The 22,172-nt window shown below is 59.1% G+C and overlaps 1 protein-coding gene across 1 annotated transcript; it reads left to right on the forward strand.

Annotated features, from left to right (window-relative positions):
* The first annotated feature begins 8,936 nt into the window (after positions 1 to 8,936).
* Positions 8,937 to 21,844, forward strand: LOC144946564 (uncharacterized). The gene is made up of 10 exons (XM_078875577.1): positions 8,937 to 8,963; positions 9,184 to 9,370; positions 9,492 to 9,659; positions 9,750 to 9,905; positions 10,374 to 10,570; positions 10,697 to 10,943; positions 12,861 to 13,277; positions 13,809 to 14,000; positions 20,306 to 20,443; positions 21,721 to 21,844. Exons 1-10 carry the CDS (start codon positions 8,937 to 8,939, stop codon positions 21,756 to 21,758), a joined length of 1,767 nt encoding a protein of 588 aa, XP_078731703.1. The 3' UTR covers positions 21,759 to 21,844.
* The last annotated feature ends 328 nt before the right edge of the window (positions 21,845 to 22,172 follow it).

Here is a 22,172-nt window from a genome sequence, read left to right on the forward strand (position 1 = left end):
AGAAGGGGCCCCTCGCGGGCGCGTCCCTTCGAGCAGGGGACGCGTCCCGCCCCAAAGCCCCCCCACCCACTCCCTCCTAACCGCGTGCGGACGATGCCCCGTGAACGTGCGTGCGCGTCCTCCACGCGCTCCTATCTGCGTCTCGGTGCGATTCTCTGGGGCGCGTCTCCCTGACGCAGCGCTGCGCACGCTCTTCATCAGGTTTCGTTCCGTGTGTGTCGCGAACGACCGCGGTGTCGTCTCTCTGATCCACGCGCCACGCAAGCAGCCGCAGCAGTAGCAGGATCAGGAGCAGTTGTAGCAGCAGGAACAGCAACAGCAGGAACAGCAGCAGGAGAAGCAGCAGCAGGAACAGTTGCAGCATCAGCAGCAACAGCAGCAGGAGAAACAGCAGCAGCAGCAGGAGCAGTTGCAGCAGCAGGAGCAGCAGAAGGAGCATCAGCAGCAGGGGCAGTTTCAGTAGTAGCAGCAGCAGGAGCAGCAGCAGCAGGAGCATCAGCAGCTAGAGCAGCAGCAGCAGGAGCATCAGCATCAGCAGGAGCATCAGCAGCTAGAGCAGCAGCAGCAGGAGCATCAGCATCAGCAGGAGCATCAGCAGCTAGAGCAGCAGCAGCAGGAGCATCAGCATCAGCAGGAGCATCAGCAGCTGGAGCAGCAGCAGCAGGAGCATCAGCAGCTGGAGCAGCAGCAGCAGGAGCATCAGCATCAGCAGGAGCATCATCAGCAGCAGGAGCATCAGCAGCAGCAACAGCAGCAGGAGCATCAGCAGCAGCAGGAGCATCATCAGCAGCAGGAGCATCAGCAGCAGCAACAGCAGCAGGAGCATCAGCAGCAGGAGCATCAGCAGCAGGAGCATCAGCAGCAGCAGGAGCATCATCAGCAGCAGCAGGAGCATCATCAGCAGCAGCCCCGGTGGATCCGTCGCTCGTCTGTGCGCTCCTCTCTCCGCGATCGCGGCCTCAGCTGCGCCACGGCGCTCCGCCTGCTCCGTTTTATTTCGGTACCGTCTTGGTTACCCCCCTCCTCCTCCTCTCCCTCTGGTAAAGTGGCCGCACTAATTATAACGTGGCCAGCAAAACAGCCTCGCACGTGACAGACGCTGTCTAATGTGAAGCCCCGTGCATCCACAACAACTCGTCTGTCTTACACGTCTCCGTCTTGTCTGCGTGTCTCAGTGCGTGTGTGTGTGTGGGGGGTATTTGACACCGTTGCTGAGCACAGGAAGCTCATCGGCACTGTTAACAAAGTTGTTTTGGGTTTGATCGCGTTAATATTTATCTCTGTTATGGATATTGGTCGCGAAAGCCTCCGTATTAAAGTAGCAGCAGATACAGTTGTAAACACGTGGTCATTATGCTTGGTTCTTTCGGTAAAGTCACGTAGAAGGGAAATCATAAAATAATAAAAATAATAAACAATAAAATTCTCACAAAGTTTCGACTGCAACACAAGCAATCATCATCAGGTGTGAAATCCACAGCAAGAAAATTTCAAATTTTCAAATTTTCTTGCTGTGTTGCAGTCGAAACGTCGTGATAATTTAATAGTTTTGTTTTTATTATTTTATTATTTCCCTTTTACGCGATTTGGGACGATTTTTGACCCCCCCCCCCCTAAAAAAAAACATGCTTCAAATCGCTTTAAACTATTGTCATTGTAGTGCGTATTTAATGTGACGCTGTACTCTGATGTTGTAGGAGAAGACATTTATAAAAAAAAAAAGTCTATTTAATTAAGTAGAACGTGTTGTCTATATTTATTTAAAGCTGCGCATTTTGATGTGACGTCACATTTCTCCCCCCCCCCCCTCGTCACACATTGTCACAAATGTCTGACCCCACCCCCCTCCCAGGTGCGTGACGTAATTTATGGACGGCCCCTCAGTGTCTTTGTTGAGATAGGGTCCTCAACATTGGTGGAGGAGCCAATGTGTACACGCCCACTGGCCCCTTGAGCGTGGTGCTAGCGAGAGAAGAGTGACGGGGAGGCGACTGTTGTCGAAGTTTCTATCCGAGAGTCGCTTTGCCGGGCCCCGTGACCAGCAGCGACACTCGGCAGGAAGCGCAGCTCCCACAACACCCCGCAATGGATAATCCGCGCCTTATCAGAAAAACAATTCGACGTTTCTATGGCCGAGTCCGGTTATAAATAAATGCAACAATCACTGCGACATCCTCCATCAAACGGTGCTTTACATTTGCCCACCAAAATTAAGGTGGTGGCGATAACTGTGGTGGCGGTGGTGATTGATGATGATGGTGGTGGTGGTGGCTATGTTGAATATATTGGTGGTGGTGATGATGGTTATGGTGGTAGTGACTATGGTAATGGGTGATTGATGATGATGGTGGTGGCTATGTTGAATATGTTGGTGGTGATGATGATGGTGGTGATAGTGACTATGGTAATGGGTGGTGGTGATTGATGATGATGGTGGTGATGATGATGATGAAGATGGTGGTGACGATGGTAATAGGTGGTGATTGATGATGATGATGGTGGTGGTGGTGGTGGTGACTATGATAATGGGTGGTGATTGATGATGATGATGGTGGTGGTGACTATGGTAATAGGTGGTGATTGATGATGATGGTGGTGGTGACTATGGTAATGGGTGGTGATGATGATGGTGACGATGGTAATAGGTGGTGATTGATGATGATGGTGGTGGTGACTATGGTAATGGGTGGTGGTCACGGTTTGTTAATTTCATCGAGACGCAGCGAGAGGATGAGGATGACAACGATGAAACTGCAACAGCCACCGATGATGGCAACTACGGTCCTGGGGCGAATGACGTATCGTCCCAAAGAGACGGCGATCCCGCAAAAACCAAATTAATTCCCCAAATCAGACCACCGTCTTCCGTATGCGAACAACCGCCTGTGTCACTCCACTGCTGTACGTGTATTATGAAACAATCGATAACTATCGATTCGTCGATGCATCGTTAGGTCCCCATAGTTTGGGAGAGTTCAAACACCAGTTGTTGGTCGACTTATCCCGTCATCCCTTCGGTGCCAATACATTGAGCCACACTAGATTGAATATCAACGGTGATAACAACCGTACGTGGCGACTACCGCAGGCCATAGGAATGTGGAACTTCCATCGCTGTCTCAAGCGACCAAATGATCGCATCACCCGGCATAAACCCAGGCTCGCCTGATCTCGGAAGCTAAGCAGGAGTTGAGCCTGCAGAGTGCTCGGATGGGCGACCACCATAGCAGGTGCTATAGGCTGCTTCTGCGGGGCAACGTTGTCAGCAGAGGGCGGTGCTGCAAACTACACCGTTGTCCTGAACTGTGCTCCAACGTCTATGACCCCCCACCCCTCCCTCTTTAACCCGCACTGACAAGCATGAAGTATGGTCAAACAACCCCCACAACTCGAATGGGGCGAACCCTCATCCAGCAGTGGATTGGCGAGAGGTCTGCAGTGTTGCAAGTTGTCAAGTTCCGTCGCCGTCAGGGACGTCGCTGCGACCACGCGACACGAGGCGCAGGGCCGGCGGTCGAACAACAACAACAAACGAGCCCCACGATGTGAGAAGTCAACAGAGCACGCGACCAGTGCGGGAGACCCCCCCCCGCCACCGCCGTCGCCGCGTTTCGCAAGAGCGTGGAGGCGAAGTCGTTTCGCAACTGCACGAGAATCCCACCACCACCACCACCGCCGCCGCCTCGTCCCCAGAGAGGAGCAGCTCCGTGCGCTCCGTGAGTGCGCGCACTGCGCCACGGCGCGTTCACGACGACGTCTGCGGCACGCGCGTCAACGCCGCACCTCCAGCGTCTCGTCGCCTACATTCCTGCGCTGGGAGTCTCGAGGGGAATCGTCGCCACCTCCTGGCGGAGCGGCGGGCCGCCTCGGGCGATAGTTGGCAGCGCGAGACTCTGGGCTGCTTGCCGGCTTTGGTTGTGGCTTTCCTGCCCCCCCCCCCCCCCACGATGAGTTCGATGCACGAGCATCATCATCATCCTCCCGCTCCTCCCGCCCGTCGCCTCTCTGGCGTTCCGATGCGCGCGAGTTCGATTCCCGCTCACGGCCAATACCCGGTGACGATTATCTGAACCAGTCCTGGGCCTCCGTCTCTAGGTCGACTCAGCCACAAATGGGTACCTGGTGCGGTGTGTAAACATCGTCACTGGGGAGACAAAGGCGGTCGGGCGTGGTGCTGGCCACCCACCCTTTTGTGTGCCGTGCCGGCCTTCATAGGCGCTCGCTAACATCACTTGCCCCGACAGTCTGTCAATGCTATACTGGGGGGGGGGGGATCTTGTCTTGTGCATGAACCCGTGCGTGTCTCCGTGTCTCGGCGTCCCAGAGGCCTCCGTCTCTCGCCCTCTCCCACAGACACCGCCATGCAGGTCGCCACCGCGCTCTGCGCTGCGCTGCTGTGGGCATCGCGGATGGAGGCGGGTGAGTGACCTCTCGGCCCGACTCGCCACGCCGACTCCGTCACCACTCTCGCCCATCAGGCACCGTCCCTTCTCGCGTGGTGGGCGTGAGCCCTGGTGCACGCGACGACGATGATGATGACAGTGATACAATGAACATTCGATTATGATGGTTTCGATGATGATGTTAATGATGTTTTGGTATGAAAGTATGTCAACTGGAAAATCCATTGGGAAATAAACATCTCGCTTTCGAGGGTACCAATTGATGATCATAACGATGATGGTGATGATGGTGATGAACATAACGATCGTGACAATGTTGGTGATCATCATTAGTACCAAAATATATTAATAGGGGTTTTCCCCTTTTTCTGGCAACAAAACTGAAACCTTTTTACAAGGATTCATATCAGCATTAACCACAATACTTGTGGTCAAAATGCAACAAAAAAACACTCTGATAATAAATGCATTGTCCTTGCAACTGATTGGTCCACACCAGAGACGGCTTTCTTTTGAGCCTCTGAGCCTCGTCTCAATTGGTGCTCGACCAGAGGACGTCAAAAGGCGCACAGCTCAAAGACAATGCTCTATCAAAGTAATGAAGGCTCGGGGTTATGATACATTATTAATTATAAATGTTGGTGATCGTAACAATGACAATGATGACGATGCCCCCTCCCCCCCGCACGTGTCGCGCGCGCACAGCCATCCACGCCGGGGTGCGCGTGCGCGTGCGTCCGGGCTGGGCGGTGCGCGCGCGCGCGGGGGACCGCCTGAGCCTGTGGTGCGAGGTGACCCTACTCGGGGGGCTCCCCGGGGGACCCCTCTCGCCCGTCGCACACGACCCCGACCTCCCGGCCGCCGTCACCGTGCGCTGGCTGCGTGTGCCGAGTTCCGAGGGAGGGGCTCGCGACCCCGCGCCGCTCGCGCTCGTGCTGGAGACGCGAGGGACGCAGGCGAGCGGCGCATCGCGTCGGCGTTCCGCGTTCCACGATATTCGCGGCGAGCAGAGGCGGCGTTAGCCCCGCGGTGTAAAGCGCGCGCGCTGCGCTCCTGACGAGGGACGCGCTCCTCTACGCCGCAGTGTCTCACTCAGTAGCGCTCACCACACGTTCAATCTCATCAACACACTGGAATGGGCTCGTCTGTGATTTCTGGCGCCTTTGAATCATCATCATCATCATCTCTCGCTATCCGTGCGGCGCGTCACCAACACCGAGTCGTTGTGGGTTGCAGGCGCCGCGAGCCGGGCCGGGCTACGGCGCCCGCGTGCGGAGCGGGGAGCTCTGCGTGGAGGCGATGTGCGGCCGCCGTCTGGGACAGAAGCTCACCCTGGGCCCACTCCGCGGGGACGACGCCGGCGGCTACGCGTGCGAGGCCGCCTGGGACCTCCCGCGCTCCGCGGGGGCCACGGGCTCGGGCCGGGGGCCGCGCGCTGTGGCGCGTGCCTACGCCTACGTCCACGTCGACGGCAGCGGTGAGCGCGGCGGGGTTCGTTCGGCACGCGTTGAACACCCCGGGATTCGGGACAAGCTCGTCACGTGGCCCGCCGCCTCCTCTCGGTGTCTCCGTGTCCGAGTGCAGGAGCCGCTGTCGCGTTCTCGGTCCGCGTGTGGCCACCCGAAGCGTCCTCCGTGGCCGAGGGGCACCGCGCGGAGCTGTGGTGTCTCGTGTCCGGTCTCCCTGCGTTCCGCTCGGCCACGGGTCCCGGCGCCGACTCGGAGTCGAACTCGGCCGTGGCCGTCCGCTGGTTCCACGCCCCGGCGGGTGCGAATCGCCTCCCGGTGCACGGATCGTCACGAGGCGGCGCTCTGACGCTGGCTCAGAGGTCGGGGGGGGGGGGGGGCCGCACGGCTGAGACGCCGGGTTCCAATCCGGGAATCAGCCGCTGCCCGTGATGAAACAGGCTCCGCGGTGTCGTGAGTTGATGGTCTCCATCACCAATGCCTCGCGCGATGGAGAAGCGGCTAATCCGAAGAACCAGTGGTAGCGCACGTGTCGCTTGTTCCTGCTTGTTTTTGTCGGCTCGCAATCTGGCAGGCCGCTGCAGTGTATTCACCATGAAACACAGTGGGTGTTGAAGATCCCATCGTGAGATTGGGGATAAGTAGGCCACGGTGTGTTGGCTTCATGGTCCGCATCTTAATGATATCCACTAATTACTCAACTGGGATTACGCATTGTAACATCGTCCCCTGCCGTGACACTTCGCGCCGTTACTCGTCATCGCCTCGCCCGATTGTCGCATGCGTACCACGTGGGCAAATGTATTATTATCATTGACACCACCAATAGGATTTATACCACCACCACCACCATCATCACCACCATCACCATCATCTTAGACCGTGACCAGCACACCTCCTTAACCCATAACTACCCCCCCACACACTCCCTTCCCCAACCCCCGCAGGAGTCGCGGCCACAGAGAAGGGCTCCGTGCTTCTGAGTCGCACGACGAGTGGCGACGTCTGGGCGCACGAGCGGCACAAGTGAGGCCCACGGCCCACGGCCCGGACACAATCACCGAGTTCACAGCCAACGCCCCGCGGGGCCAAACGCCAATACCCCGCCCGCTCGCCACTCAGCGACGGCGAGGTCACCACGGCGCCTGTGCCAGGCTAGGTGCACCACGGTGGAGCCACCAAAATGAGTCCGTGCCGAGAGACCAGGGATCGTCATCCAGGGCCCTCACGCCACACGAGGCCGACCACCTCGAAAGGTTCCGCAATCGATATCGATCCTTCAAGCAATCGATATCGATCCGTCAACTGCACGCACCCCAGCCGCACTGCTCGGGCACTGTGCCCTGTTTGTTTGACCAGTCAACACCGCGCTGATAGATATTTCTCAGTTTCTAACTTCATCACGCCCGGTCACGCTCGTTTCGAATTTCAAGTCGCTCCGAAGCAAACCGTGACCGCAACTGTTCTCGTGCGAGTAAAGGTTCACACATCGCCCCTCCTCGTCCAGCTACACTGCCTCTCTGTGTACCATCGTGACCCCTTGACATTTCTCATATCCAGTTTGTAAATCTCGCCACCGCCTGCCTCCTCCTCACCGCCTCTTCTCTCGTCTCACGGCACGCTCCTGCTCCGCTCTCCGCGTTCTAAATCGTTGCTGTTTCTTTCTGTTCGTCCTCCTCCTTGCCCACAGTCCTCAGTATCGCTCGTTCTCACCCCTAAGCCCCTTCTTCACTCGAATAAACTGCCCTTGCACGTCAATCACTCTCTCTCTTCTCCTAAACCCCTCTCATTCTCTCTTGCCCACCCTGTCTTCCCCACTCGCATGAACGCCGCCTTCGCTGTCCCCAACTCCCCATGGTCACCCGCCATCAATCCAACCCCGGCTCATTCCCAGCTTCGTTTATTCCACGCATCGCCACCACCACCACCGCCGCCGCCCCCACCACCACCCCCACCACCACCACCCCCACCACCACCACCCCCTCCACCACCACCACCACCACCCCCACCCCCACCCGCACCACCACCCGCACCACTACCACCTCCACCACCACCACCCGCACCACCACCCCCACCACCACCCCCACCACCACCCCCACCCGCACCACCACCACCACCCCCACCCCCACCACCACCACCACCCCCACCACCACCACCACCCCCACCACCATCACCCCCACCATCACCACCACCAACCCCACCACCACCCCCACCACCACCCGCACCACCACCACCCCCACTCGCACCACCACCACCCGCACCACCACCACCTCCACCACCCGCACCACCACCACCCCCACCACACCCCCCCCCCACCACCACCACCACCCCCACCACCACCTCCCCACCACCACCCCCTGTGTCGAGCCCCGCGTCTGCGCGCCCCTCCGCGCAGGAGCCGCTTCGCGAGCGGCGCCGTCTGCATGGAGGCCGCGTGCCTCTCCTCGGCGTTCCGTCTCGAGCTCAACGACTTCTCGGCGCGCGACGGCGGCCGCTACTCGTGCGAGGTCCTGGACCGCTCTGGCGAGGAGACCGCCAAGGCCGGCGCCGAGACGATACTGCTGCTGCTGCTGCTGCTGGGCGAGGGACACGGTCGGTTTCTTGCCGTCACCCGCCAGGAATGGAGTTTAAAATTTGACTTTAAAACTTTCGTGACCGCAGGAATTCATATTGTTGGGTTCTTTCGGCAAAGTCACGTAGATAGAAACATTAAAGTAAATAATATAAAATTACGACGTTTCGATCACGACGATCGCTTATGTTATGATCGAAACGTCGTAGTTTTTATTTTGTTTACTTTAATTTTTCTATTTACTTGACTTTACCGAAAGAACCAAAGAATAAGAATGGAGTTTATTTTAAGATGTAATTTGTAATGATGCATTCCCCACCCACCCCCCGCCACCGCCACATTCTGTCTTTCTGGATTAACGTTTGATGCCGTTTCAAGCGACACGTCGCGTATCTCAAATCGCTACGTTTGGGGGCCGTGGGAATCGCTCGACTTGTCAGCACAATAATGACCGCATTAATCGCTTGCACGTGCGACACTTTCATTTGTGGGGCTATGTCGGGTGGTGAAGGGTTTCACGACGTAAAATTCGGGCCAGATGATTACGTGACCGAGCCACAAATTAACTAAGAATCGTGACATTGGCCGCGAAAGACACGCATCGACTCAACGTGATCCTGGACGCGCTACCGGCGTCACGCCACGAGGACGGCATTCGGGGTGGAGAAGGACCCGCGGAGGTGGATATCACAGAACGACCGCCGAGGTCCCTTCAACCGGGCAGCGCTTTCCCGTCCCACAGAGCAGCCGCGCGAGCGGCGTCCCTCGAGGGAGCCGTGGCGGCGTGCAGGCGGCGGCGGTGAAGAGGCCGTTTGATAAGCACCCAGAGCCCGGCAATCGGCAACGACAACAAATCCCACGTTCTGCTTCTGATGTGTATCGATCGCCCCCCCCCTCCTACCGCCCACCTCGGATCCCCGGCAATGCCGGTACGTCGGCGGCGTCCCACCAGCAAAGCGCGAGGGCCACGGGATCGGGCAGGAGTCGGATGGCGACCTCGTAGAGGCCTCGTCTCGGAGCGCGGCCCCTGTGTTTGTGGTCCCCACGCAGGCGGAGCCGCCACGGCCACGCCGCCGCCGCCGGGGTGGCGTCACGAAGAGGAGTTCTCGGGGGACGGGGAGGAGGGCGGCGAGGGGGCAGAGATCCCCGCGGGCCTCCTCGGGACGACGACTCCGCCTGGAGCGCTCTTCCCCGCCGAGCACGCATTCACGGAGGAAGGCGAGCAACCCCCCCTACCCCCGACACGAGCGGCCGCGTGACCTCGATAGCGGCGCCCCCCCCCCCCCCCCCCCCCGGTTGTACTCGCAGAACGACCACCACGGACGTCGCGGGTCGAGTCAAAATACCAACGCAGCACGGAACGCGCCACGAGCGGTGACGCGTTCGTCGCTCGTCTCGAGGGGCTCGCGGTTCGAGTCTGCCAGGCCGCGTCCCTGCCCGTTGCCGCGGGCGCACTTCCGTGCGGTGCGAAAGAAGTTCAGCGCGCGCACGCACGTGCAGAGCAGCACGGGCATCATGGGAATAGAGTCGCCAATTGCGTGGCCACGTCAGGGCTCAAATGTGCCACATTTGTAAAACGACCCCGCGAGTTACTCCACTGGGATGACTCGCAGCAACACTGCCCCCCCCCCCCGCTGCAGACCGCGTGGCAACGTCAGCGCCTTCCCTCCTCCTCCCCCCTTGGCCACGGCTCAGGTGCCGAGGGACGCCCCTCGGATTGCTGGCGGTGGTTAAAGCGCGCGCGCGAGTGCGTGCGGGCTGCCGCGGCTCGCCGCGTCTCGGCGCGGTGCAGAGGTCGTAGCCGCAAGACGCAGAGGACGTGCCGAGTTGCGAACGGGCCGAATTTTTTAAATGAAGTTGAAATAAGAGCGACGGAGGTTAAACAGCTCCATCATCTCACTCGCCCCCCCCCTTCCCTCTCACCCCCCGCAGTCTACTTCGGGCCGCTGAGCGCGCGCGTGACCCCACGACCCCTGGTCCACGCGCGCCAGGGCTACCCACTTTCCCTGGTGTGCGAGGCGGCGGGGGGCGCCGCCACCCCGGGCTCGCTGCCCCCCCCGCACAGCCAAATCGTCGCGCTGTGGACGCACGCGCCCCTGGGCCACACGGGGCCTCCACGCGCACTCCTCGTGGAGTGGCTGGGAGGGGGAGGAGGAGGAGGGGGAGGAGGGGGAGGAGGAGGGGGAGGAGGCGCCCCAGGGCTGAGAAAGGTGCTGGCCGAGACGCTCTCCGCCAGGCTGTGCCCCGGGGCGCAGGACGACGAGGCGGACGAGGCGGACGAGGAGGAAGGGGACGGGGGGCTGCCTTCGCCGCGACGGCGGTGGGGGGCGTCGCGAGAGGAGGGGGGGTGCGCCTGGGGCGCGCGTCGTGCGAGCGTGCTGGCCCTGCGCAGCGCGACGCTGCAGGACGCGGGCTCCTTCGCCTGCGTGCTGCTGGCGCTGGCGCGGGGTCACCGCGTGCTGGCGCGCGCCGTCGACGTCGTCCGCGTGGAGGTCGGCGCCGGTAAACTGCGCGGGGTTGGGGGGCGGGGGAAGGGCTGTTGGGGGGGGGGGCTCCAGACACGCGCCGCTGTCACCACGCAGAGTCCGACTCGCGGCCGTGGTGATGCTAATTGTTATTTTTAGACTTAAAACTTTCGTGACTGCAGGGATTCATATTCTTGGCTCTTTCGGTAAAGTCACGTAGATAGAAAATTTTTGTTTAAATAAAAATAATAAGATAAAATAAATAAAATACAAATAATAATTTGTTTTCATTATTTTTCAACGTATTATTTTCATGTAATTTTATTATTTTTATTTAATTCTTTTTATTTTAAGATTTGTTTTTTCTATTTACGTGACTTCACCGAAAGAACCAATCATATAATATAATCTTGATTTGAAGCTTTCGTGACTGCAGGAATCCATACTCTTTGGTTCTTTCGGTAAAGTAACGTAGGTAGAAAATAAAAATAAAATAAATCACGACGTTTCGATCGCAACACAAGCGGTCGTCCTCAGGGAGAAAATACAATCCAGCAGTGGAACTGCTGAACCAGCGAGAGAGCTGTTACAACAAGAGGTTATATATGTGGCGATGGGCAAGCAAGCGGGGTCTGAGCTGGAAAGGAATTCCATCCACGGACGCAAGCACGTCAGTTGTATTAATGGGGGAGATTAGGGAGAGAAGGATTAGGGAGGGAGATTAGTATGAAATGAGTTTCCGTCACCGCATAAGAGTATCATGTCCGCATATGCGCACAACAGCAGTGTCAATGAGAGATTAGCACCATGAGAGTGCAATCAAAAGGTTCACGTGAGCATCCGACCTGCCTATGTCAGCTGTTATTTCCGACTCTCTGTGTGTCTCTCTCTCTATGCCTCTCTCTTCGATCTCTCACATGTCCTTTGGATTGCGTGTTGGTAATTACAAGCCCATAGGCTGCACAAAAATCGAGCAGCCTCCTGCCGTTGTTATTGAGCTGATCTGGCCCATGCCTTACAATTACTCTAGACCAGGTGCCAGCATCATGACCAACTCGGGCATTGAAGTCACCCAACAAGATGACTCTATCTCGAGGGGCCACTTTAGCTAGCACCTGTGACAGGAGGTCATAGAAGGCATCTGACTCATTGGCCTTGCCTGCATCCCACCACGGATGTTCGTCTTCAGTGGGGGCATAAGTAATCACGACCACCACTCCTCGCCTCTGGTTGATGGAAAGGCGAGCCCAAAGTAGCCTGGGGCTTACAGCTTCCCACACATCACCGCCACGCTCCCACTCCCCTTCATACTTTTGTTCAGAAGAAGAGCCACTTCATGTTGTTTGGCAGTCTCCTTCCCCGAGTAGAGGACTATCCATCCCTCATGGTGGCAGGAGCCAGAGCCGGTCCACCGGACCTTCTCAATACCACAGAAATCCAGGCGGTATTGGTCCAGCTCCCGATAGAGGAGTGGCAGCCTCTCCTCCGCACTGAGCATTCGAACATTCCACGTGGTTTTTTGTTGTTTATGGAGGTGTCCCGAGGGTAAGGATTCTGTCTCCTGGCTCCGCCAAATGGGGTTTGGCCAGGAGACGTCATAGACGCCTGTCCCCCCGGGGCCTCCGGCACAAGCTTATTTATAAAATGTTGTGGTCGTGGTTTAGTGGTAATTAATTGAAGGTGGAGGGGTTACCAACCACTCGCACCCATCTAGAGCCCCCATTTAGCCGCTGTGGTGGTTACAAATGCCCTGAGGGGAAAGGCCAATCGGAATTGGCCCTCCCCCCACGGCACTGCCCACGACAACGTTGCCCGTCCGGCACCACACCTGCCTACCCACCCTACCCACACCTGGATGGAGATACGAACCCGCGCCTGGATGTCGCGCCTGTGCCGGGTGCGACCCGAACGAACCCGCGCTCCGGTCTCTCTCCCCACCCCCCAAACTTCTCAGCTCCCGCTCCGTCGATCGCACCGATCGCAGTGCGCCTCTCTCCCGCGTCGCCCCTCTTCGTGCCGCCGGGTGGCGATGCGACGCTGTGGTGCTCCGTCGACTCCTCCTCCCTCTCCGAGGTGTCCGTCAGCTGGAGCGTCGCCGACGCCGCCGCCTCGTCGTGGACGCCGCTGCTGGGGCTGCGATCCGACGGGGAGCCCTGGGTGCACGAGCGCTCGAGGCGGCGCCACGCGCTCGGGCGCCTGTGCCCGGACGCGGCGCCCTGCGGCCCGGACGGCCGCCTGCACCGCCTGGTGCTGCGCGCGTTCGGCGTGGGCGACCAGGGCCGCTACGCGTGCGAGGTGGCGGGGCACGGGGCGCTGGGCGCGGGCCGACTCATGGCTCGCGACGAGGTCCTGGTGCTGCTGCTGCTGGACGGTGAGTAATTAACACGAGTCACCACCACGAGTCACTAACACTAGTCACCACCACGAGTCTCCACCACGAGTCTCTGCCACGCACCGCAGGGTTGGTGCACAGCGGCGGGTTTCTTGCGGTAGAGACCCGGTTTGCCCCACGTGTAGCCATGTCCGGAAAGAGCGTTTGTACTTTTTTGATGAGGACAAATTAATCGCGCGGTGACTTGTGCCGCCGTGCGGTTTGTACAATTTCGCAAGTCAATCAGTACATTTTTACTGACATCCCCCCCCCACACACACACCTTTCTACCCACACACACACATACCTGCCTACCCACACAAACATCTGCCTACCCACACACACACACCTGCCTACCCACACACACACCTACACACACACACCTGCCTACACACACACACCTACACACACACACACCTGCCTACCCACACACACACACACACTCCTGCCTACCCACACACACACCTACACACACACACCTGCCTACACACACACCTACACACACAAACACCTGCCTACCCACACACCCAGACGGAGAAACGGAGCCGAGCCGAGCGCCGCCTCTGGGCCCCGGCTCCGCGACGCGACCCCCCAGCGGCGGGGCCACCGGCGGCCCGCCCGCTGAGGGGGGGCACAGCGGCGAGGTGCTGCGCCCGGAGGACGTGGGGGGGGGCGCCCTCACCGCCTCACCAGGGGGCCGAGAACGACCGGGCCCGAGGGCAGGTGACGGAACCGCGAAGAAGATTTATCTCCCACTCTCTCTCCCGCTCTCTCTCCCGCTCTCTCTCCCGCTCTCTCTCTCCCTCTCTCTCCCGTTCACTCTCCCCCTCTCTCTCCCGCTCTCTCTCCCCTCTCTCTCCTGCTCTCTCTCTTTTTTTTACGATCAGAGGAAACAAGAAGATGCTCGGTGTAGTCGGCACATTGCTTTGTTCATCATTTTGTTTTTTTATCTTTGCTTTAAGTAAACCCCCCCCCTCTCTGCCCCCTCTCTCTTTACCGCCTCTCGCTCACTCTTTCGCTCTCTCTCGTTTCCCCTCTCGCTCTCTCTTTTTTTTTACTACGACAAGTGCTGCATCTGCACGCAGCCCTTCTCGCAGTCCAACGGCCTCCGACGGGTAGCATATATCTGCATGCAGAGCTCTCCGTCATCTGCCACCGAGCACACGGCCTCCTCCAGCGCCCATTGCTCCTTGAAGGCCGGCACGGCGTGGGTCAGCCGCGCATGGCGGAACTCCAGCCCACACACCCTGGCTCCGACCAGAGCGTGGAAGATGCCCAGGCTGCTGGCCGGACGTTTCCCCTCCAGGGCCACCTTCCTTGCCCTATATATGGCGAGCTTGGCGTAGCTGACGAGCACGTTGACCAGCCCCTGAAGATGTTGGGGTCCGTCGTCCTTCGGGTATCCAAAGATGAGGACCGTCAGGGAGAAGTGGAGGCTGAACCTTAGAAGGATGTTTCTCAGGACCTCGAAGAACAAGTCCAGGCTTTTGCATTCCACGTATTGATGTGCCACCGTCTCCACTTTACCGCAGAACCGGCACTCCGGGGACGTGTCGGTGAAGCGTGCCAGGGAGGCTTTGGTGGTGACGGTGCCATGGGCGATGCTCCAGCTGAGGTCACCGATGCGGTTGTATGTCGGGCTGGAGTAGAGTTGCCTCCAGCGAGGCCTCTCTGGAGAGATGCAGGGCAGGGCTTTTCTCCAGGCATGGTCCTTGTGGCTCCTCATGGTGTCCTGTTGGTGAAACCGGACCATGTATGAGTAGAGCACCTTCCTCTTTACATTTGCGAAGGCCACCTCCGGTAGGTCTTCCAGCTGGCACAGGTTGTGATCCACCTTCGCTTGTCGGTAGTGGCGATGCAGTGGCACGACGGAGAGCTCCGGTGGAGGGGGACCGAGAGGGGCCTCGTCATCCCCAACGCTGATGGGGAGCGTTCTCCCCGCTACCGCTGAGAAGGCTCCCTTGGCTTCGGCCAGGATTCGGGCAGCCACCCGGAGCGACTGCAGCCCCCGTCTTTGCGGCCACGTCTGCTGGTCCGAGCCACCGGCCCCGTGATTCAGGCTCTACCAGATCTCCCATCCTGGTGAGCCGCGCGTTGGCGAAGTGCCTCTCCATGCCGGGGGTGGCGGTGGTGGATGGCAGCTTTGTCTGTGGGTTCCTGAGGATCGGTTCGAAGACCAGATCCTCGGCCGATCGCGGCTGGTTCAGCCTCCTGACGGCGAGGGAGCTCCATGTGTGCAGGACACTCCTGTAGAAAGGTGGCAGCTGTCCCAGTGGGAGGCCCTGCAGGTCTATGTAGAAAAGTTGTTTGGAGCACTGCAGACCCCCCAGCTGTTTCAGGAGGAAGGAGGCCGTGACGCTCCAGGCCGGTGCAGGGGCGGCGTGCAGGAACTTGTGTGCGGCCTGCAGTCGGAAGGTGGCCAGCTGACTCCGCACGCACACCAGCCCGTGACCGCCCTCGTCCAGTGGCAGGGCCAGACCCCAGCCGCGACCAGGTGTCCTCCGCCCGACCAGAAGAAGTCGAGGACTCGCTTCTGAAGCGCGTTGACGAGGCTCATGGGGGGGTGCAGGGAGAAGAGTCGGTGCCACAGCATGGACGTCACCGGCTGGTTCACCACCAACGTCTTTGTCCTGAAGGTGAGGAACTTGCACAGGCGACTCCAGGTGCCCAGCCGCTCCTTCACCTTCTCCTCCAGCTCGACCCAGTTCCTTTGCGGTGGTTCCTCTTCTGGTCCGAGGAACACCCCCAGGTGGTGCAGCGAAGTTGTGCTCCAATTGATGGTTTTTGTCATCTCCGGACACTCGGTCATGTCCCACGCTCCAACCAGCAGTCCGCTGCACTTTTGCCAGTTCATTTTTGATGAGGAGGCCTTCGAAAAGACCTGCTGACACTCTTGTAGCAGGGCGACATCATCCAGAGAACGAAGAATGAGGAGGATGTCGTCGGCGTATGCCGTCAGGATCAACTTGACACTTGGTTCCCTTGTCAAGGGCCAGGAACGCGAATGGGATGCCGAACCTCTGCGACACTGCGATGAGGTCCCTGACCAGGAAGATGCCGTCATGGATGGATCGTCCGGGGATGGTGTAGGACTGGTCCCTGTTTACGACTTGTGCAATCACCCCTTTCAGTCACAGGGAGAGAGCCTTTGTCAATATTTTGTAGTCTGTGTTCAGGAGGGACACCGGACGCCAGTTTTGTAGGTGCCTCAGGTCTCCGTTCTTGGGAAGCAGAGTGAGCACCGCCCTCCTCCAAGACTGAGGCATCACCCTGGTGACAGAGGCTTCCTCCAGCACCTTTCTGTAGTCCTCCCATAGGGATGGCCAAAAAGCGGCGTAAAACTCCCCTGTTAGCCCGTCTAACCCTGGGGATTTATTTTGGGCCAGTCCTCTTACAGCTGCGTCAAGGTCATTCCTGGTGAGCTTTTGCTCTAGTAGCTCTTTCCCGTCTTCCCCCAGGGTGGGTAGACCGCTTCATGCCTCCGCCTGGGCCGCTCCCGATGTTTCTTCAGGGGAGAACAGGCTGCCGTAGAAGTCTCTGATGATGGTCGACTTCTGCTGGAGTTCGTGCGCCAGGACACCGTCACCATCAAAGAGGCACTCCATGGATTTGCGTCTCCCGTTCTGCCTCCCGAGGGAGTAGAAAAGCAGGGATCTTGTGTCGAGGTCGGTGATAAGCTTCACCCGGGAGCGCACAAATGCCCCCCTCGTCTGCTCCTCCTGTAGCCCTTTGAGATGCTCCCTATTCTCCTCGTATTTTCGGAGAAGAGCAGGGTCGCTGTTCTAGGCGAGCAGACCCTCCAAATCGAGGACTCGGGCTTCCATGTTGGTGATGTTCGCGTTCTTCAGTCTGGTGCTCCCCCAGCTGTATTGTTGGCACAACAGCCTGGTGGGCACTTTTCCCATATCCCACCACTGGGCCAGAGAGTCGAACTGTGTTTTGGTTTTTCGCCACTCTTCCCAGAAGTCCTCGAACATTTCTATGAAGGAGCCATCCTCCAGCAGCGAGTTGTTAAAATACCAGTGGGACGCGCCCTCGTGGGCCCTCTCCAGCCTGACACGGAGCACGATGAGGTTGTGGTCCGTGAAGGGTGCCGCCCTGATGCCAGACGTTATGGCGCACGTCACAAAGCTCTTGGAGATGTAAAATATGTCGAGCCTGGACTGTGTCACCGAGCCATCGCGCCTCGTCCTCGTGTACGTGAACTGGCGTTGGCCAGGGTGATGTATGCGCCACACATCCACCAAGGCGGCGTCCTCCAGGAGTCCCTGCATTTCCCTCTTTGGCCCAACTCCCCCCGGCTGCCTACCCGATCGATCCAGGGCACCGAGTGTGCAGTTGTGGTCGCCACCCACAATCACGCACTCGTCGTCCGGGATCCCGGCCAAGGTGCCTCCTCAGGAAGTGCAGAAACGGGATCTTCTCCTTGTTGGTCACCGGCGCGTACACGTTCAGTAGGTGGGTGGTGACATCGCCCACCCTGACCGTTACCCCGAGCAGCCTTTCCTTCACCACTTCGGTCTGGGTGATGAGCTCGGGATTTAGCAAACAGGGTCGCGGCTCCACAGGAGGTGTTATCAAGGTGGCTGTAGAAGGAGTCCCCTCCCCATTCCTTCCTCCAGTCATCCTCGTCCTCGACCATGAGATGCGTCTCCTGAATGAAGAAGACAGAGGCAGCGTGTTTCCTTGCAAGAGACATTGCGGAAAACCTCCGCACTGCCTCCCTGCACCCGTTCACGTTTAGGGAGACGATGTACATAGGCATTGCTTGTTCCTTGCCTCCGTGGCCTCCCCCCTAGTAATTTGTTTGCGGAAGTATCTCAGCCTTGCGCTCTCCCTGCCCCGGGACTCGAGTCCCTGCTTGGCGAAGAGTCTCTCGGCTTGAGTCACAAAGCCTTTATTGCCTTGCTGTCCATCCCTCGAGCCAAGGCAATGTCCGCTCTGTCCTTCCTCACGTTAGTCTCGTCGAGGAAGTGCCAGAGATCTTTCGGGGAGACCAGGGAAGTCTGAGGGTCAAGGACTGTAGACCCCTGGCTGCTCTCGCTCCCCACGCTGAAGCAGTCGTCCCGGTCTGAGTCGATTTCCCCGGCGTCTGGCTCCGCTGGAAGAGCTGCAGCGGCTGGGCTGGCGCATGGCCCAGCGGCGTCTTCTCCCCCAGTGTCAGGGACGGCCTGGGATGGCTCCTGCTCAGGCTCTTCGGGTGGATGGCCCCGGGGTGTCTCTTCCACTGGTTTTGGGTCAGCAGTGGGACTGGGAACTTCCTCCTCATTCCTATCCATTTCGTCCTCGCCCTTGTTGAGTGTCCTCGATGTCTCTCCACTGACTTCCTCCTCCTGGTCGAGGGCTGAGCAAATAGGATTTGTCCTCGCTTCATGCATAGCTGGTGGGGAGTGAGTCTCTATGACCACAGTAGACGGGTCGATTTCCGTGGCGATGGCACCTTCATCGTCCACGGTCTCCTGCTGTGGAAACCCGTCCCCAGACGCACGCTGCTTCTTCCTCTTGGCAGGTTTCTTCCTCGCCGCCCGCGCGTCACTCGGCGTGGCGTCCGGGATGGCGAAAGCCGCGTCTTCGGCGTCTGGAAGCTGTTCTGCTTCCTCCCCTGGTGTGGGGGGTTTCACCGCTTCTTCCGGTTCGAGGTCTGGGAGGGGATCCTCCTCTGAATTTGACCCTTGCGATCCGGGTTCTTCTGTATTTTTCTCTTGCGATTTGTTGGTTGAGGCGGCGATGTTGGGGCCACGACCTCAGGTGTAGGAGGCTGCGTGGCTGGCGGGTCCGATGTGGGCTGTTGAGGGCCTTGATGCAGTGGGGGTTCTTGCTGCTTTGCCTCCTTTGCCTTGCCTCCCCCCTCCCCGTTCTTTTCTCCGACCCTTGCCGTTGTCAGCTTAGGGCAATCCCGTCGGAAGTGCCCCTCTTCTTTGCAAATATTGAATTTCATGCAATCCTTGGCATAAAACAGTCTAAGGGCAATGGCTGCATAGACAATCACAAAAGAGCCCTCCTCCTGCTGTCCGGGAGTCAGCAGGACATGCACCTGCCTCCTGAAAGATAAAATGTGTTTCAGAGCGGGGTCTCTCCCCGCCAGTGGCAGGGCACGTACTGGCGTCACGATCGTGCCCAGCTTGGACACGTGCTCCAACACGGCCTTGTCGGGGATGTAGGGCGGCACGTTCGAAACGACGATTCACGCCGCCACCGAAGCGACGGGTTCCAGTTGGACGTGGAGTCCCCCCACGGTCATCCCCTTCTCGACGGCCGCATCGGCCACCTTTTTCGTCGTCAGGTAGAAGACGACTTTCCCGCTGATCTTCGAGGCGTGGGTGATGGTGGCTGGCGGGATGATGGTGGCCAAGGCCGCGACGTACTCCTCGATCGTGACGGAGCTCGAGGCGTAGCAGCGAATGCCGTTGTCGCGCGGTGGCAGTGGTCGCTGCGCACTTGGGGGGGTTGGCCTTGGAGCAGAGGCCCGAGTGGGGGGCCTCGTGACTCCGGGCAGATTGGCAGCTGCGAATCTTGCTGAGTAAAAACTCGCTCTCTCTCCCGCTCTCTCTCCCGCTCTCTCTCCCGCTCTCTCTCCCGCTCTCTCTCCCGCTCTCTCTCCCGCTCTCTCTCCCGCTCTCTCTCCCGCTCTCTCTCCCGCTCTCTCTCCCGCTCTCTCTCCCGCTCTCTCTCCCGCTCTCTCTCCCGCTCTCCCGCTCTCTCTCCCGCTCTCCCTCCCGCTCACTCTCCCGCTCACTCTCCCTCTCTCTCTCCCGCTCTCTCTCCCGCTCACTCTCCCGCTCTCTCTCCCGCTCTCTCTCCCGCTCTCCCTCCCGCTCACTCTCCCGCTCACTCTCCCGCTCACTCTCCCGCTCACTCTCCCGCTCACTCTCCCTCTCTCTCTCCCGCTCTCTCTCCCGCTCACTCTCCCGCTCTCTCTCCCGCTCTCTCTCCCGCTCTCCCTCCCGCTCACTCTCCCGCTCACTCTCCCGCTCACTCTCCCGCTCTCCCTCCCGCTCACTCTCCCTCTTCCTCTCCCCACCGCACAGAGACGCCACCAGGGGGACCCCTGGGCCCTGCCGCGGTGGGGTCCCTGGCGGGGATCTTCGGGTGCCTCTTGGTCGTGGCCGTCTTTGTCTCCCTGTGCTGCCTGCGGCGAAGATATTGGCCGACTCCCTCACAAGCCGGTATGTGTGTGTGTGTGGTGTGTGTGTGTGTAGTGTGTGTGTGTGGTGTGTGGTGTGTGTGTGGTGTTTGTGGTGTGTGTGGTGTGTGTGGTGTGTGTGTGGTGTGTGTGGTGTGTGTGTGGTGTGTGTGGTGTGTGTGGTGTGTGTGGTGTGTGTGTGCAGTCTGTGTGTGTGTGGTGTGTGTGTGGAGTATGCTGTGTGTGTGTGGTGTGTGTGTGGTGTGTGTGTGTGTGGTGTGTGTGTGTGGTCTGTGTGTGTGTGGAGTGTGCGGTGTGGTGTGTGTGTGTGGTGTGTGTATGTGTGGTGTGTGTGGTGTGTTTGTGGTGTTGGTGTTTGTGTGTGGTGTGTGTGTATGTGTGGTGTGTGTGTGGTGTGTGTGTGTGGTGCGTGTGTGTGGTGTGTGTGGTATGTGTGTGGTGTTGGTGTGTGTGTGTATGTGTGGTGTGTGTGTGGTGTGTGGGGCGTGTGTGGTGTTGGTGTGTGTGTGTGGTGTGTGTGGTGTTGGTGTGTGTGGTGTGTGTATGTGTGGTGTGTGTGTGTGGTGTGTGTGGTGTTGGTGTGTGTGGTGTGTGTATGTGTGGTGTGTGTGTGTGGTGTGTGTGGTGTTGGTGTGTGTGTGTGGTGTGTGTGTGTGGTGTGTGTGGTGTTGGTGTGTGTGTGTGGTGTGTGGTGCGTGTGTGTGTGTGGTGTTGGTGTGTGTGTGTGGTGTTGGTGTGTGTATGTGTTGTGTGTGTATGTGTGGTGTGTGTGTGGTGTGTGTGTGGTGTGTGTGGTGTGTGGTGTGTGTGTGTGGTGTGTGTGTGGTTTGTGTGTGTGTGGTGTGTGATGTGTGTGGTGTGTGATGTGTGTGTGGTGTTGGTGTGTAATGGTGGGGAGAGGTAGTGTCGTGGTTAGCTCACTGCGCTTGGAACCCGGCGACCGAGATTGATTTCCGCTCACAGCTGACATCAGTGACAAATATCTAAACCGGTCCTGGGCTTCCCCTAGGTTCACTCGGCCTCAACTTAATACCTCATGCAGTGTGTAACTACCAGAATTTGGGGAGACAAAGGCGGTCAGCGACTCAACCGGGGGACGACAACCGAACACGTCGCTGAAAGTGTTGCTCGATACTCGGGAGTTAAAACAACAACAACACAAAACAACAACACAAAACAACAACAACACAACACAACAACAACCAGCGCCAAAGGTGTCCGTCTCGCGATGGGTGATGACCCCCGTGGACTCGCGGCGTCCGTCGTCTCGCGTGCTGTTGTTGCTGCTGCTGTGTGCAGGCGCGCCACGCGGCATGGCGCTGGGCACCGTCAGCTGAGCTGCGACACACAGAGACACCCGGGACCCGCTGCCGCTGCTGCGCTGGAGACGCCGTGGGGACCCCCCCCCACCAACACCTCCCCCCCACCAACACCCCCACCAACCCCCCACGGCCACCCCCCACCACCACCCCCACCACCCCCCACCACCCCCCCACCACCACCGTCCCCCACCACCCCCCCACAACCACCCCCCCCACCCCCCACTACCCCCCAGCACCACCCCCCCCCACCACCCCCCCAGCACCACCCCCCCCACCACCCCCCCACGACCACCCCCCCACGACCACCCCCCCACCATACTTTGCGCTGCCCACTGTGAAGCAGGCAGCGCGAAGTATTTCACGGTCGGTGTACCCGCAGTGTTAACCGGGGCGGCCTGCGGGGGCTGAACCGCGAACCTCTGCAACGAT

This window comes from Lampetra fluviatilis, chromosome 41 (genome assembly GCF_964198595.1).
Source record: "Lampetra fluviatilis chromosome 41, kcLamFluv1.1, whole genome shotgun sequence".
Lineage (NCBI taxonomy): Eukaryota > Metazoa > Chordata > Hyperoartia > Petromyzontiformes > Petromyzontidae > Lampetra > Lampetra fluviatilis.

What these genes read in the sequence shown, in the direction of transcription:
- LOC144946564 (XM_078875577.1), top strand. Translation starts at nt 8,937, where the DNA reads ATGTCGGGTGGTGAAGGGTTTCACGAC. An exon ending in GCACGCATTCACGGAGGAAG is followed by an intron (nt 9,660 to 9,749) that starts GCGAGCAACCCC and finishes TTGTACTCGCAG; the next exon opens with AACGACCACCACGGACGTCG. An exon ending in GGTGCTGCTGCTGCTGGACG is followed by an intron (nt 13,278 to 13,808) that starts GTGAGTAATTAA and finishes CCACACACCCAG; the next exon opens with ACGGAGAAACGGAGCCGAGC.